The 18,438-nt window shown below is 28.4% G+C and overlaps 2 protein-coding genes and 1 long non-coding RNA gene across 6 annotated transcripts in view; 2 read left to right on the top strand and 1 right to left on the bottom strand.

Moving 5' to 3' along the window:
- The window catches only part of LOC129958041 (lysyl oxidase homolog 2-like), a 60,173-nt gene extending 50,656 nt beyond the window's left edge, over positions 1-9,517 (top strand). For both annotated transcript variants that reach the window (XM_056070195.1, XM_056070193.1), the window contains exons 4-8: positions 224-383; positions 2,442-2,582; positions 4,037-4,154; positions 7,125-7,377; positions 9,325-9,517. In XM_056070195.1, coding sequence (XP_055926170.1) covers positions 224-383; positions 2,442-2,582; positions 4,037-4,154; positions 7,125-7,377; positions 9,325-9,447 — 795 coding nt within the window. In that variant the 3' untranslated portion in view covers positions 9,448-9,517. The remainder of the gene's footprint in view (positions 1-223; positions 384-2,441; positions 2,583-4,036; positions 4,155-7,124; positions 7,378-9,324) is intronic.
- The window catches only part of LOC129958042 (uncharacterized), a 43,072-nt gene that overhangs the window by 4,663 nt on the left and 19,971 nt on the right, over positions 1-18,438 (bottom strand). Inside the window, exon 1 of one of the 3 annotated variants that reach the window (XR_008783110.1) lies at positions 10,583-10,781. The exons of the other annotated variants lie outside the window; for them this stretch is intronic. This is a non-coding gene — a long non-coding RNA (uncharacterized LOC129958042). Of the gene's footprint in view, positions 1-10,582; positions 10,782-18,438 lie in introns of those variants that run through there. 3 annotated transcript variants of the gene reach the window in all.
- Positions 16,714-18,438, top strand: part of LOC129958040 (rho GTPase-activating protein 15-like) — a 44,329-nt gene continuing 42,604 nt past the window's right edge. The window contains exon 1 of the mRNA XM_056070192.1: positions 16,714-17,213. The gene's annotated coding sequence lies outside the window, so the exon portion shown is untranslated. The remainder of the gene's footprint in view (positions 17,214-18,438) is intronic.

The raw sequence follows: 18,438 nt of genomic DNA, 5'->3' as shown, positions 1-18,438 counted from the left end.
ATTTTAACAATGCTCCAAAATTAAAATAATCTTTATAAATATCATATAATTAAATAATAATCATAAATTAGGTAAATGAATTTCACAAATAACTATCGCAAACTAAATCACACAAAAAAATTGCACAAAATTTGATATTTAGAGGAATATTTCATCGAATAAAACGAGAAAGAGTAGATATTCACAAAAATAATTACATAATTTTTTTCTAAACTTTTTTCAGAGTTCGTACTTCGGAGGACATCATAAAAATATTTCTATCAGTGGAATTAAATGCACAGGGCGAGAAAAGAATTTATCCGCATGCTCTTATGTATCATTTGGAGATGATGTCTCTTGCCCTGGTCCTGATGATAATATTGCTGGAGTCATCTGCGCCAAAGGTAAAAGCTCCTTAGTGCTCATCTGAACTTATCTTAGCCATATTATCTTTTAACGTATATGAAATTAAAGTTTATTTATATTTGAATTGATATGAATGTATAGAATAGGAAAAAGAAGTTAAATCTTGCTTGTTTTATTTATATTCCTTCTATCGCTTTAATTAGGCATTTTCTATATTTCAATTATATCAAGTGAAAATACAAGCAAGATTTTGGTATGATCATTTTTAATGGAAATTAAAAATGCGCTTCTTACTCTTTCGAAAAAGATCTCACAATCCATGATAAAACTTGGTTTAAATGCTTAAACAAAATATTTTGTTGGGTATCTGCGAAATGAATTCACGTGCGAATTTTCTATACACATCTAAAACAAAACTCGAAGAAAACTGACAAAAATTAAGGAAGAGTCAGAAAAAAAAATGTGTAAATACCTCCCAAAAATTAGTTCTATATAAATTATGCAGGATATATATAAAAAAATTTATGCTGCCTCAAAATGTGTAAGTCTGTGGAACTGCAGTCGTTTCACGACATGAGACACATCATCGAAAACAAGCTTTAAAATGTTTTCAGTTTTTTCTGGCAGAAACTGCAAATCATTTACCTATCTGAAAAAAAGTCATAATTTATTTGAAATATTACGATGGCGCTTTATTGTATGAATAAAAGCGGGATAGAATCAATCTTATTAGCAAGATGGCTGGATGTGAAACTTTTTCTAATTTATATATTGTGAACTGCATTTTTAAGGACAGATCTAACTTCTAGAAGGTATAGCCGAAGTAAACCTACAAGTGTCGCTGATGATCATTATTTGTAATAAATTTCAAGGAGGCACAAAACCGCTACATCAGCAACTTTAAGGCTGATATCTAGATAAACTGCGTGCAGAAGGTTCCACGAATTAGAGTTGTAGCAAAACCTACAGCTAAACGTGTACTCCGCATACTACGCTAATGAGATGAAAGGTTCGATGGACGTGAGGACTAAGGTGAAGGGTGAAGAAGTGCATTACACTTTTTCATCCTAACAGATGATAATACTAGACAATACAGAATATAGTTAATGAAAAATTACCTTTCTGAGAAACTATATATAGGTTATACAGAATATAGGTTGGTCAGTACCATCTCAGGGCTTGAATCCGATTGAACATGTTTGGGATGCTCTAATGAGAAGAATTATTGCATTATCCTAACCTCTGAAACCCTTCAGGATTTTCGAACTATTTGACATAACAATAGACTTTGATGTTAACTGAGTTAATATGCACCATCATTTTGAGCATGGAATATCGCTTCCGTGCATATACAGCTGTTAGGAGTGATCATAGTTCATCCTGAAACTGATCATACATTGAATTCGGGTACGATTCTTTTTGTCACATTTCTGTTTTATGCATTTCCGATAAAAGAAAACCTGTTGTCTTTCTTTCGTTCCTAATTTATGAAGAAATGCTTGATTAATGCTTTTGCAAAATTTTATTGAATTCCAACGCACAGAAATAGCAGAGTAACGTATTTTCTGGTTTTACCTTAATTTTTGGAAACCAGAGTTATTTAAGCATTGAACAGCTACTTTTGCAAGAATTTTTATCAAATGTATAATTTTTCATTTTTCAAATCAAGCTAAAATATGGCACGGAAGTATGATGCGTGATAAATTTTGAATATTTTTAAGACTTTTTTTTTTTTCATGTTTAGGCTAATAGTTGAATATGAAGCTGAAAACCGTTGAGCCTCAAGGACTCAATATATCAGAGTGGATAAAAATATGCGTGTTAAGAAATTTTCTTGACAGATGATAAGATAGTTTTTAAAGATAATTTTATTAATTATCATAATTTTTACTCATTGATGTCAAGGAAATTTCTTTCAATTAAAAAACAAAAAATATATATATTCAACTTTGTGGAAATGTTGATTCTACATACAACAAATCCAACTGATTTGTAGAATGTAGAACTAGAGACTAATCTTATAATTTTACTTGCAATTCTGGGATGAAATAGATAAGTATTTAAATTGTACAGAGGTATTTTTTTAATAATTTCAGAATTACCTGATTTGGTACCTGATGAAATTGAAATTGAGAGATCGGCATACCTTGAAGACAGACAACTTCTGTTTCTTCAGTGTGCAATGGAAGAAAATTGTCTTGCATCAGAAGCATACAAGTTAGATAAAAACGATTATGGTAAAATACTTCATAATTACGTCATCATTTTTCTCAATTATTAAAACTGCAATAACTTAAGATACTGCAAAATCTGATGTGTTGAGAAAATCAGTTGCATTTCGGTCAGTAAAAATAAGTTGATTTGAATGTTGCGTACATTTTTATTAACTAGACACTTTTGAAAACCAAATGATTTTCTCATCATATTGATATCATAAATGTCAACCAATTTTAATTTATTTATATAATTCATTTCATTTTGATTAACTGAAAGTTTTAAGTTCTACAAAAAAAAAAAAAAAAAAAAAAAAAAGGAATTGAAAGGAAATACAATGTGAAACAGAACATAGGATATGTATAAGTTCTTTAACTAAGTTTTGATGCATAAATAGAAGAAAGTTGTATTGCATTCAATGAAATCAATGAGTTATGTCTTTGTACTCAACTGCTGAAAAGTGTATGACACTCTAAAAAATATGTTTAACGCCGATAATCTTTTATTTTAATCCTATATTTAAATTACGAAAATTACACATTATTTAATTAATTTTTATACACATATTTAACTATTTGACTATTAATGGCACTCTTTAATCTTTTAAAATTAGTTAAAATAGTTTTAATAAAGTAATTCTTCTTTATGGGAGGGGTATCGAACTATCATGCCCCTGTCTTCGCTTAAAAATCATATGGAAAAAAAATTGAATAAATTTGTCTTATTCAGAATCTATTTTCTTCGCTTGCAAAAGAAATGAAGAGAAAAAGATTTTGAAAAATTCGTAGTCAAAGCGTTATGCTAATTAAAATATGGAAATGAATTGCTATAGATGGTTTTATCCTAACAATAAGAAAAATCATCATTTTAAAAAAAAATGCAAGATTTAATATATCTACAAAATGTAGAAATCAAGGCAACATGCTAGTCATGGCATGGTCATTTATTCGTGTTTAAAATACATTACATACACCAAACATAATTACGAAATTTAAATTACTATTTGCATCGTAACATGCAAGGGAAAAATAAGTTGAAAAAAAATATAACTTAGGCATCGAAGTCACAAATGATACTAATGGTTATTACTGTAATTGCTTCATTTAGTTTATTTGAAAATTTCCGGTTTTATAACATATAAATAATAACAGAATTCTGTGGCTACGTGTATTTTTAATCATAAAATAAAAAGGTCTTTTAAAATTTCGTTTAGAAAGTTATTCGAAGTTTCGCAGAATTGCTGTAATAGCAAATATCAATATGATGTATCTACTATTCATTTTTATCAATTTCCATAATTTAAGATTTGTTATAAACGTGTTGCAATTTTATTGTAAAACTCCGCTGATTATGGAGGGCAGAATAAAATGAATGAAACATAAGTTTATAAAATATAATTTTATTTGATAATTAAATGTTATAATTATTTTTAACACTTGAAGCTAATGCTTGAATATGTTGTGATTTTACTTTCCAGGTTATCTATATGAACAAAGGCGTCTTCTGAGATTTACTGCAAGGATTGGTAATATTGGCACAACGGATTTCCGCCCATTTTTACCTAAAAATGCATGGCAGTGGCATATGTGTCATTTGTAGGTATAATTTGGTACATTATGACGCAAAAACATATGGGGTGTTTAGATTTAAATGTATATAGGCTGTGTTACTGTTTTATTTTGCGATATCTCTCGAAAATAGAGGACGGTAGGCAGCTATTGATGTCGTATCTAAAGGTCATATGTTCTCAAATGTAATTTAAAAACTAGAGAAATCGGGGCAGTGGTTATGTCTGGGGGAAATTTGGTTAATGCTTTTTCACGTCGATAATCCACGTTGAAATATTTTTCGATTTCTCTCTAAAATGAAGGATTTTGCGGGAAAACTATCACTAATGATGCATATAAGGGTCCTGAGATTTCATATGAATAAAAAATTGGCGGAATTCTTACAGAGATGTGATTGAGGAACTCTGCTGTGACCTTTTCCCCCTCAGAACGTAGAGTGAAATAGTATTTTTGAGATTTCTCACGAGAATCGAAGATGATACAGGGCATTTGACTATTGGTGGCATGTGTAGAAATCACGAGCTTACATACAAAACAAAAATTCGCAAAATCAGACTAACAGTTAGGCCTTGGGAACCTAATTGTTTTAAATATATGGATTGTTAATATTCATTTCTTTCCTATATCATTCCAACGCATAATTACTATGAACATGACTTATATTTATTGTAAGGACTTTTCATTTATCTACCCCATCCACCCCACCGATGGACGTCTCAGTTATGAGAATGAAAAGCTTCCAGTATCTTGGCTGGTTCTCGCTATCTTGGTGGTCATAATAACAATGTGGGGCTGAGTTACTATCGCCGATGATGGGATGTTCCTTCTAAGGATTTTTCACTTATTATCCCCATCCTTCTTACAAGGAGTGCCCCAGATATGGGAAGAAAAAACTTCGGGTATCTTGGCTGGTTTTCGCCAATTTAGAGGGAATAGCAATGATGTGGAGCTGAGTTACCATTTTCCATGACAGGATATACCTTCTAAGTGAAGAGTTCTACTATGGCCGATGATAGTCATTAGAACTCAACAATATTTACAGCCTCACTTCTGTCACCGCGTTCAAATAATTTAACAAATCCCTATTACTTCGGCCAAGATGAGTGTAATTTCGATGTAATTATCTTTCGTTATCATGAAGAAACTTCTTGCTTTTAATCTTCCATATCCCACTGTGAGACACCTCGGATGTGGGGATGAGAAATTTCTGGATAAGTAAGAAAATTCTTTCTTCTTTGGTTAGTATAATAGCAGTGTTGGGTAGAGTTACCTCCATTCATATGAGGAAACCTACCTCCGAGGGAGAGGTTGGATCGTGGCCAATAAGGACTACTGCAATTCTCCTCTCATATTCTAACTGATATCACGATGACGATCATTCAATTAATTCGGATGTTTAGGCTGGGCAAGTAAGTCCCTTTTGGCTTATCTTTCCCCTACCTTCCCGAATGGTCCGGACCATGAGAGAGTAGTTGGGAAGTCACCGGGCAAAAAAGCCGTTTTCGCTTTTCTTGGGTGTATAGAAATTTTGAGGAGTTGGCATACCTCCACTCCGATGTCGGTATGTATTATATTTGGGAGGAATTGCATTGTGATTGGTGATGGCACTTCGAATTTCACCCTGAGTTTTTCCGCGTTAATATCGTGAAAGCTATAATTTAGATGGCTTTGAATGTCAAGGCAGAGAGGGGGAGCTCACTTATGCTTATATAATCTCTCATTTTCATTGTTAGATTTTTTTTTCATCATTATTTATGTTCATCGTTCATTATTTATGTTATCATCATTATGTTCCGAAATTCCGAAATGCATATAACCGAGTTTTTGATGCTTTGGCGACCATTAATTCGTTTAATTCACTTTTATTTAATTTAACTTGTTTCAGGCTTACAAAACTGGAATTTTTTTTTTATCGATTTTTAACTCAAGCCCTAAAATGAAATTAGTTAAATTATTATAATTAATTCAATCTTAATTCAACTTCATATAGCATTTATTCAGTCGTGTAATATGCATTTTTAATTGCTTTAACGGACATAATTTTTTTGTTTCATTTATAAGTTTGATTATGTTTATACACTGCAATTATATGTATTTGGCAATTAGTTAATGAATCTTCCGGTTTATGTACAAATAAGAAAACCATCACATTAGTGAAAACTTTTTATCTGTAGAACAACAAACACTTGAAAGAAAAATGAAAGAAAAACCGATGCTGAGTGTGTGATTTCTATAATTATATATTATTGGCATTTGTTTTATTTAAAAAATTCTCGGAAGCAACAGTGATCTCTCCAGATCAATAGATGAGAATGAAACTGAAAGTAATCAGTATAAGATTTTATACATTTCAGAATGGTTTATTTGGAAAGAAATTCTGACCCTTTTCTGTATAACTGTTTTGTGTTCTACATTGTGAGTGGTTATTTCTGTTTTCGTAAGAGATTTTCTGAATTTGAATTTGAACGCATGTGTATAGTGTTATATAAAATAAAGATATAAACAGGAACGTGCTAACCATCGGAATCAAGCACCATATGCATTACTGTAAATACATTAATAAACACATTAAAAAGTTGTATTCCTTTCTTTCTTTCTTTTTCTCCAGAATAAATTAATCAAGATCCCCATAAAATCTATTGTATGTCGATAATCAATTTACGAACAAATCAGTTATCAATCATTGTTTTTTAACTGATTATGTTTGTTAATAAATTATATTCTTTGGATGCTTTTCGATGTGAATTCTTTATTTAATATATATAAATGTTTGGCGAAAAGTTCATATTCCTATGTTTTTATTTAAGTGCTTAAACATTTTGAGAAACATTAAATTTCTTTATATTTTTCTTAAAGATCATTGATCGTATTTTGAATTGTGTCTAGTTTTTGCAGCATAATTTCTGTATAAATTTTTAATAAAATGACTTTTTAAACATATTATTCTTTTACATATTCTTCTACATATTATTCGTTATATTCTTCTTGCTTTTTTAGACATTACCACAGTATGGAGGTGTTTGCTCACTTTGATATCATCAATCTTCAAGGTCAAAAGGTCGCAGAAGGTCACAAAGCTAGTTTTTGCTTAGAAGACAATAATTGTCTTCCTGGCATAGAAAAAAAGTATGCGTGTGCCAATTACGGAGATCAAGGTATATCAGTTGGTTGTTCTGACACATATTTACATACCGTTGACTGCCAGTGGGTTGATATTACAGATCTTCAACCTGGAGTTTATAAATTTAAGGTACATTTAACTTACTCTTTTATGCAATTTAATTCGAAATTGAATTTTTATTTTAAATATGATTATTAATTCGAGTGATAACGCAATCCATTAACAACAAAAAAAGCAAGGTTTCTATGGGAGAAAAACCTATCATCCACCACTTCATGGTGTTTTTATTCGCTGGCGCATTATCTATTAGTTCAGGTATATAATATAACAGTGTCGTGTTTTTACAAATATCTCATTTGCACAATTTTATATTAAATTCAAGGCAATAGCTATCCAAAAGAGAACTAATAATGAGAGGATATTATATGTTGAATTATAAATTTCGGTTTCATTAAAGAGAGCAACTCATCAGAATTTTTATGTAAATTAATATGTATATTTATTCTGAGCATAATCAGTGGTTCCACAGATGTCTGACTGATAGTTGGTCTCATATCACTTAGTAATATTAATTTTACAGCTTACGTGATTTCAAATAATTCTAATTCTGTTTATGTGATTCAAACCGAAATGTGTAAATGTACTGTGTCCGCAAATATGGTAGTTGAATATTTTCTTCTGATACGACTTAAATTATCGTATATTGCAAGAGATTTATTACCATTTCGACATCTGCAAAGTCACTAATAATATACACAATGAATTTCATTAACCCTAAAAAAATCAATTTTATTCTCTTTAATGCGACTGAAATCCGTAACTGATCAAATGATTCTCTTAGTAAAAGCAAATATTTTTGGATGCTATCCAACACCTCGTAAACAGGGAATCACAGCTAGAACTCTCTAAATGTAGTGGCTTTTATTAAATAACCACGCATGATTAGTTATGCCACCGTTGATAGAAGATTGTGATAAATTATCTATTTCGTGAAGGTAACTAAAAACACAGTTAATAACACTGAAATTTATTAAAACCCTTATGTGGCTATCTCAGTTTGTTATTTTCGAATACAGTTAATTCAGTCACTCTGTATTTTAAAATAAAAGATGCCAAAGCCAGGTCGATGCAGACTTGGCAAGTTTTATATTTAAGGAAACTCTAACAGTTCTGAAAATAGCAGGTAGTACGATACAAAATGTGCGATAGTCTTCGATTTATGGTACAGAACTTATAACTATATTATGAGATTATTTTGTAGTTTGAAATTAATTTTCCCATTATTTTTCAATATAAAATGTAATATCTTCATAAATATTGGCTCGTTTGAGGAACGGCCAACATCCCATTCCAAGAGCCTTGCATTTAACTGATGTCATTCAGGTGATATATGTTTCATGTGCACATTACCATTTTGATCATGGAATCCCTTGCGCATCTTGAAGTAGGACAAAGGACTGCTTGAGAAAATGTGTTATTATATGACAATGTATATTTATGAAGTAAAATTATTTCAAACCGAAAAAAAAATTAACATATTGTCTTTTGTATTTCATATAGGTATTCATTAAAGGAATTTAAAAAAAAAAAAAAAAAAAAAAACAGGGAATATAGATTTAAAACCATGTTTTTAAAAAAGAAATAAATTTTTAAAAAATAGAAAAATATACTTAAAAAATAATAATTATTAAACTACTTCCACTTTAAATATTACTTTAATTCTTATTTAAACCATTAATTTGTATTAATGGTTTAATTTCGAATGTACTGTCGAATTCGAATTTCGAATGTACTGTCGAAAATGAAATTTATTCCTTTTTTTTTTCATATATATCTTCACAAGAAATATATGTTCCGTTTTTTCAGCTCTCATTTTTTTCAAAATAAAAATAATTAAGAAATAGATAAACATTAGTTTCCGTTTTCATATTTCATAAACGAATATTATCTGCGATGTGTTTTTAGAAATTTTTACTTAACATATTTTATAAAACTATTTTGTTTTATTTCAAAGACAATTATTATAAAGACTATTTTAAAAAATACCTATTAAAAATTGTCTTCTTTCCGTTCTAGGTTTCCATCAATCCTGAATTCAAAGTGGCTGAACTGAATTACGACAACAATGCTGCAGTGTGCAATATGTTCTACAATGCCGTATCAGTGCGCATATTTAATTGTACCTTACAAAGGCCGTGAAAGATTCAAATTTTCCAAGATTGAAAGTTTACTTAGATGTGTCTAAATAAATAAGACAGTGTCTATAAAAGTCTAGCATTATTTTAAAAGTTGTAAAATTATTATGGTAGAAAATACAAGTCATTATGCATATTGCTTGTTTTGAGTAAAAATATAGTGGCTTTAGTTTTTCTAAATCTGTATATCGGAGTACAGAAAAAGTGGAAGGGGGAAAAAAAATCGAAATTGAAATCTGCCAAGATATGGAAATTTACCTTTTTATTGCTCTCATTATTTTAGAATAATAAGAAACAAAATTTCAAAATCGATAAATTTGGAAAGTGGAGAGAGAGGACAAGTGCAAGTTTTAAAATCTCATTTATTATTGTCTGCATATATCTTGCATAAACAATACAACCATAGCAAGAGTTATTTACTATTGAAAATTTAAAATATAACGTTAAAATTGCTTTTTGGCTCATGCACTTGATAAAATCTTTAAAAAAAATGAAAGATGTGTCTACGCATATTTATATACTCTGTACAAGGAAGGTTTCTGAACTTCAAAAGGGCTAAGAAATTCCTTGTTTAAAAAAAAAATTAATTTAAAAAATAAATCAAAATTTTGTCTTTTTGGGCTCATGTTCCAAGAGCTGAAATTTATCCTTCTATAGAAATAGGTTTTTAAATTTAGATTTCTTTTTACACTACTTTTTTATACTACTTCCAATACATTTTTACAAAAAAAAATAATAAGACATGAACCAATGGTTATAGCTGTAGCAGAGAAATAGAAACAATTGTCTGTGGGTTTTTTTTAATGCTCTTTGGATAAAAAGTACAAAAATCCTGTTTTGTGTGCGTGCGTGTGTGTGTGTGCGTGTGCGTGTGTGCGTGTGTGTGTGTGTGTGTGTGCGTGTGCGTGTGTGTGTTGACTGAAAGGCAGATTTTTATTGAAATTTCAACAACTCTTTGATTTTGTAGTTATTATAATTGGAATTAAGTTCGTGAATACGAACAGAAGGGAAACACTTTTTTTGCTTTTTTTTCTGTTATTTTCAATCATTAGTAGATATATAAAAATTCTTACTACATGGTTCCTTTTTCTCATTTTACAATTAATTTTTTTTATATAAAACATGTGAATAAAACTTACCTTATTGCTTAATTAAAGCTTCAGAAACAAAGCAGTCCAGAAGTATAGATTAAGAAAAACTGCATATGCATTGCAGAACTGCAGCACACCTAATTTTTTTTCTATATATAAATATAAACACGAATTTATTTAATTTGTACGCTATATCTAAGTCCATTAGCAATCTGACAGCATTCCTTTCAGAGCTTTCAGTATTCAAGAGAAACTCGGCGGAAACTAGTATATTTTTCTTCGTAAACAGAAAACTTCCAAAAAAATAGATATGTACACTGGAGTAACTAAGCGCATTTGTTCCGCTCCACAATTTGAGAAGAGAGGAAGGTACTATCGGAAATACAGAAACTCCTTCCCTTCCATAAATATTTAAAACATCACCATGGAGTTTTAAACATTTTTTCTGGTGTAGAATTTTTTTCATGAGCTAGAAATTTGAATATAAATAAAAAGAATAATTCTTGATAAATAAGAAGTAATTAAACGATATTGCATTATTTTAGTTTTTCATAAATAAATACGAAAACGGAACGTCTATATGTGTATTCATTTTAATCTTATATATTTTTTGTTGTTGTTGTTGTTGTTCAGCCGTATTTGAGTAAATCTTCATAAACGTGAGTATCGAATGCAAAAGAAATCATCTATACTCTTTACTTTAAACTTCATTTTTAGTTAAAATTCAATAAAAATTAATAATTGTTTGGCTACAGTTTCTTTGTTAAAACTTACTTGCATCATGTCAAAGATCTTATTATTATTTTTATTGATTAATAATAAAAATATTCAATTTTCAATTAAGAAAGGGCAAGATTTAAATTAGGCTGAAGGATATAACAGCGCTGTATGCATATAGCATTTAATTCTATTTTACTCGAAATAGTATCTCTTCTTAAATATAAGATCTGAAAATATTTAATGAATTGAAATTTCAAATATCCATAATATAATTCGTATATCAATTAGTCTATCATTTGCCAATAATTAAAAATAATTTTTTCTATACTTTTAGTAAGCACTATGACAGGGTAAAAACAGAAATAAATATTAATAGATTGATTCAGTAAAATTTTTGTTTTGAGAAGTGAATGGTGAAAAAACGATACTTCTGTACTGATTCGCATCTGCTAAATCATGTGATGCTATTTCATTTTCTCTTGTAAGAAATAAATATCTCAAAAAAAAAAAAAAAATTAAGTGTAAAGGTAAAGGTATTTTTTTGAGATCGTTAGTTTGTGTCAGTGTCTAAAGAAAATATACTACTGATTTCTTCGTTCATGAGGTAAGAAACGATATGAGTGAATAATTTTCTAGTGAAATATGACTGATACAGAAGATTTAATAACGCAAAACCATGAAGGAATACAGGATGCCTCTTAAAATGTATACACTCATTGGATATTTGCTAAATGAAAAAGCTCTTCTTTATCATGTTTGCATGAGAATTTTTCAGAAGTAAACCTTCAGTTTACTCATAACTCAGTTTATTTATTACCTTAATTCCTGTGATATTAAAGAAATAATTAATGAAATAAGTTAATTATTTCAATAATTAGCTTGAGTAAAATGAAATATACATTTGATTAATACATTTTGTACATTTGATTGATTTTTAGATAATTGTTATTCAATGTATGCATTTTTTAGACGACTTATATATTAATTAATGCTATTAAACTGAATAAAAGATTTAAAAAAAACCCTCTTAAATATATAAAATTTTCCTTTTACGAAGATAAATTAAAAATAATTTTAAACAGTAGAAAGGAGATTCGAATAAAAACAAAATATATGCTCTAACAACTGAAAATGCAAAGAAAATACAAATGGAAAAGCGAAAGGAAGAAATAATAAAAAATGAAAGAAGCAGATGAGTCAGCAATATCAGCACATTTGTAGAAAATTGTATTATCATGTCTCAGTATTTTTTGAGGCTTAGCATTCAAAGTAAACCTTTAAAATATGGAAGAAAAAAAAAACTTGACAGGAAGAAAATACGAACGGCTACCATTTATGTACAATTGCATTGCCGAACAGAGGAAAGAACGCAAGTTAAAATGAACAATTCCTTCAAAACACGTACATGAATAATTTTTATTGAATCTTTTTGGAGCGTCGTAAGCACGTCTTGCATTACATTTTATTTTTCGAAAAAGTTATTGAATTTAACGACTTTGCTCTCACCAATTTCTATGCTAAATTCTTAAATGCTGATTAAACGAAACACATTTCATCTCGTAAAGTATGATGTCCTATGTGTCTTATGCAAAGAAACAAGAAATTTGAACCCGAAATTTTTTAAATTTTCAATTAAATTTTAAACCTGTAATAGGTTTAAAAATCAAATTATATTATTCGAATTATATCTTAAGGGAATTAATATGCTTTATAATTCATTAAATAATATATGCTTTTGTTAAACACATAAAGAGAACTGTTCTCGGAATTTCATGCATATTTAGAGTGATAAAAGACAAGACGTCTCACCGTAGCATAAAACTATTTGAAAAATAAGTTTAAAACTACAATAAGAGGATTCAATAATTGTGAAATAATATCAATTAACAATATTTTCTTCATAGTTATTTTTATTTTTGTCATTTAATTTAAGTTTTATTGAATTTATTACGTAGTTCAATAAAGCATGTATTAAGAAGAATCGAATTTCATACAAGATATATTTCTTTTTATTTGCATATAAAATATATCTTTGTTTTTTAAAATTCGGTTACTTTCCAAAAATCAAAAATAAATATTCTGTTTTGTAATGATAGGTTTCATTTGTTCATCTGTTTATTTAACCAGTAAAAATGTGCAATGATTTAACCTTTGAACTTTTATTCAATATATTTTACAGAAACATGGGAAAAGGACATAAAAGTTATCTGCCTTACTTAATAGATTTCAATTAAACCTGAATTCAAAATTGCCGAAAAAATTAGTTAACAGTACTCTACACTATGACACGCTCTCCAATGCCTTTTTTCAATGAGAATTCTTAAGTATACTTTTTAGAGAACGATAAAGTATGATAAATTTTCAACATTAAAATTTTCAATTGTTTTATATTTAATACATTTTTTAATGCCTTATATAATTTGAGTAAATATATTAATACAGTTCTCATAGTTCGTTTATTTCTTGAATGAAAAATTACTTTTTTGAATAATTTAATAATAATTATTTTATATAAGCAATTAAAATTAGTTTCTGTTGCTTGTTCTCAACAAAATTTTTAACAGAAATAAAGGAAATTGAATATAAGGTTTCCTTTTCCTCAACTTTGTAAGTGTTGTAATTAGAGCTACCAATTACGTTCTGACTGAAAAAAAAAATCCACATTTTTTTTTTTTTTTTTTTTTTTTTTGCTTTACTTAGAAAACATAATTAAAATACCTCATATACATAATTAAAATGACAAAATCATTTCCATTTTTAATCGAGAAATCGAGAATGAACAAATGAAATTTGAACCTCCTAATGTTTAATGAATGTTTCAGATTTTTTTTTTTTTTTCTGTTTCCATATGAAACTCAAGGAGATCTGAACCATACAGATTCATCAAAACTACGAAATCAAAATTTTGATTATTGCTTTTTACATATGAGAAAAGAAAATAGAAAAAAAATTACTGTAAATGAAACAGATCAAGTGACATCAACATGGTAAATTGACAGACAACTTTTTTAGTGTTTTGATCTTTTAACAGTTAAATTATCCTGGAAAAAGTCCCAGAGAGGACAAAGTTCAACATCTTTTGTCACTTCCTCTGGAACTGGACATAATAATCACCGAACCACATTCGGTACTCCAATGGAAAGCCACTAATGTAAGTCTTTAAAAATATGGTATATTTTTTATTCACGCTTGTGAAAGATACTTCAGTACTGATCAAGACATAAGGGAATCAGCCTTTTTCCCCGAAATCCTACATGCCTAACTATAACAATGTCAAGTTTTATACCCTAACTATAGAAATGTCATAAATGCGACTCTTACATTTGTGTGACCAAAAACTTGTCTATTTGTCTTGCAATTATATAATCCTTCATACTTTATGTCGCAATACTTCTCAGACGCCTTGTATATTTCATTGAAATTGATGAAATGAATGACATGGTTGACTCTGTTGATGAATGACTCTGATTCGCCATTACTTCGAATAAAAATAAACATTTTTTCTTCACTCGAAATTCTTGCATATTTTTAAAAGAGCGTCATTTTCTTGGCTTCAATGAAAACAGAAACTTTTGCATTTCTGTAATTTCAATAAAACCGTGAGAGAAGTTTTTTCCCCCCTTAAACATGTCTTTTTGAAATAAGTAATTACAGATACAATATCAGGAATGAAAAAACTAAATTTTATGATAAAAGGCGATTAGCTGTGTAGGAATTTCATCATGAATTCTTAAAAATTCTTAAATTGCATCTATAAGAAAAACGGTTTTTTGTCAAGCAAAAAGTGCCCGAGATCCAGCAAAGAATATAACCCTTTTCAGAATCCTATTTTTTCTCTTTTAACTACTTTTCAGTCATACGAATGTTAGCGATTCCAAGACATACATTGAAATAAGAAAATGAAATATCGAAATAAAGAATAAATTAATTGTATAGAGAAAAATATTATGTTACATACGAAGTTTTGATAAAATGTCTTTTATAGTAGTTAATTTTCTTCCAAAAAAATGCTTTTTTATTAATAGTACATTTTTTGGCGGAGAGAGACAAAAGAGTTAATCCCAAAGTTTCCACTACCCAAATTTTATTTTATGAAGCCCCATTCGAAATCATGGTTCATATAAACTCTTTGCTTAGAATTGCAATGTTACAAGTCCTAAAGCAACTTCAGTTGTTTCACAATCATATGTTGATATGCTAAAATCGTCGCAAAAATTGTAGAAGTAATTGTCTTTTCCTAAGTTTATGTTCCCGAAACCTCATAACGTTATTGAACTAACTGTTGTATTCAGAAGATTTTTTTTTTTTTTAAATGAGAGAAGAATAGGTAAATTCATAAATATAGGTGGTTGTTCTAAGGCAAGTCCTTTTAAAATAGGTCCAGATGCAATGTGTGAACGCGTACCTGAATCTAGCTATCTCACGTCAATACTGATGGTTTGTGCAACTGCCATATTTTTCAATATTAATAAGAAAATGATGCAATATTGAATTCCTTGCAATTTTGCCAATAAATATTTTTAACCAAATTCGATATTTTATTAGTTTATTTTGTCAGGTCTACTCAAACTTCAAGGACAAACTATTTGGATCTTTAATGGGGTTACAGAATACATTCGGGGGCCTAAAAGAAAACACAAGTAAAAAGCTCACCTTAATTGCATAAATTGCCTATTGTTACGATATTCTCACAGAATTATATGGCATTAAGGATAGTGAGCTACATCATGAGGATATTTTAAAATGTTTGAAGCTAATTCAATTTGTTTTCCTCTTTAAAAAATTTCTCTTTTCGATGAATTCTCATAGCAAAGATTAAATTCCTTCCCCCTCCTCTTATCTAAGTAAAACTAAAAGTTATACTTAGTTTCATTTAATTCTGATGTGGTGGCACAAGGTTTCATTACTTAGTAAATTTGCAATATGCTGCCAAGAGAGAATTTTTATTTATATTCTGAGAATTAGTACAGTTTTGATTGAGTCGGCATAAAATATTTTTTTAATGCTAAGCTGCTTATTTAACATGCTGCCAAAGCTGAATCAGAAAACTGTAAGATCAATACAGGAAAGGAATAAACCAATTTTTTAAAAACTCGATACGAAAACCTAAGTAGCATGTGATACTCTTTTATAATGTTATGGCTATTTACAATGCTGTGAAATTTGAACAATTCTTAAAATATTTATATTATTTTTCTTCTTTAAAAAGAGATTGCTTTTGAAAAATACAAATTTTGCATACCACCTCATGAAACAGTAATTATCTTGAATTTAGAATAATTCATAATATTAGAAAATATCAGCTCAATCACCACAATTTTATCAGATTCAAAATAAATTCTGAGTGTGATATCTACTACACCAATTACTATGTTTCTAGGTGGCAATATTTACCTTGTTTTCTTGTCGACTTTTATAATATGAACTTCAACTTCTGTTGTTTAAATGTTTATCAATAATATAATAGGATGTGTTCAAATTGAGCTCGCTAATTGAGGGTGTGCTGTCAGTTTTAGTTTTCTTTTCTTTTTCTTTTTGTTTGTTTATATTATTGAGAAATCATATATATATTAATTTTTATTTACCACGTAGTATTATTTTTTTCTGATCCTTCGTCTTATTTCGTTAGATGTTTACTAAACAAACAATTCCTCCGAAGAAGAGTAAATAAATAAATTTAAAAAAAATATTTGGTGTGAGAAATTTGTAAAAACTTTGATTGTGTATTGACAACTCGAATGACACTTTTTTATATTAAGGAACTTCACATTTTAAAGATTTTGGTTTATTTCTTATCTTGAATTTGTGGTGAAACTCAGAAACTTAGTGCATTGGATGTTCGACATGTGGCAATTAACTGCGTGTTAAACTATGAAATTGTCACTCCACGGGAAGAATTTTAATAATTTGCTGATTGAATTTCCTGTTCGACATATGTATTCTTCTTTTTGTAATCAAGGTAAGGTATTAAAATTACTCTTTCGATCGTAATGTTTTTACCTAAATAAACTTGATGAAAGTACGAAATACATTCGTATTAGTTCAATTTTTCTACTGAGTAATAAAATATAGTTTTTTAATTTTGTTTTTAAAAACATAGATGAAATGAAAATTTTAGATATTGTTAGTAAACTAAAAGTAATAAGATTATTAATTATAGATATAATATTCTGTCAGTATTTATATTATCAATTGATAGCATAAAGAAATTGTGAATAATACATTTAATTTTACCAGAAATATTGAGCAACGGTTATTTCTCCTCCACTTTTTTAGCAATTGTTTATGAAAGTTCTGGACTAGTTACAAATTTATTTTATAAATCCAATAACATTGAAACTTTAGTAATAGTTAGAATTTTACAGATATATATTGCTTGTTTTTCTTATAATTTGCATGATAAGGCTTTTCATTTTAAGTTTTTCTTTCAAGAAACTTTTCTATTTCAGAAACTGTAAATAATTTAATACATGTTTTTTATCACCCTACTCTGATTTTTAAATGACAGGTTTTAGATAAACCTCCAGAAACGTGTAATTTTCAGTTTTGGGAAGTACTGTTTATAACATTTGCATAGATGTGTGAGGCATATGTTTTTATTCATCTTAATTTAGCTTTTTAATTATAATATAAATTGTTTGATAATATGCTGTTTAATAACTTAAAATCATGTGCTTTATTATTTTTCATATTTTTTTAATGGGGAAAAAAGGAGATTTTGCTTGCTGACATTCATTATATACTTAGTAAAAGCATTTCGAATTTGAGACATTATTGGAAACTAAAATTTTGTTTTTAATTTTGTAGTATTTAGAATATTTTTTTTTTTTTTTTTTTTTTTTTAATCTATTTAGAATAATTTGAAGCAATATAATTCCATAGGTGCTGAAGAAGCAATTCTGTAAATATTCTGAATTAAATACATCCTTGTTATCATTTTAGTATTTTACATTTCAAAATAAATACCTTCTCCATACAAGGGAATTACAATTTTGTAAATATATTAAAAATATATTAGTTTCATTGAATGGTTGAGATCCAATCTTCTATATCATTATCTATATAATAAAGTTTAAAAAATAAAATTGGTTATGTATATGTTATTAAATTTTAGAAGCATCATTGATATAAACAGTTTTCTGGTCCATTCTGAAATGCAGTTTCATTTCCTCATACCTTGAGAC

The sequence above is a fragment of the Argiope bruennichi genome, chromosome X1, assembly GCF_947563725.1.
Source record: "Argiope bruennichi chromosome X1, qqArgBrue1.1, whole genome shotgun sequence".
NCBI classification, from domain to species: domain Eukaryota; kingdom Metazoa; phylum Arthropoda; class Arachnida; order Araneae; family Araneidae; genus Argiope; species Argiope bruennichi.
Note: the sequence above shows the minus strand (reverse complement) of the source record. Positions and strands in the feature narration are given on the sequence as shown.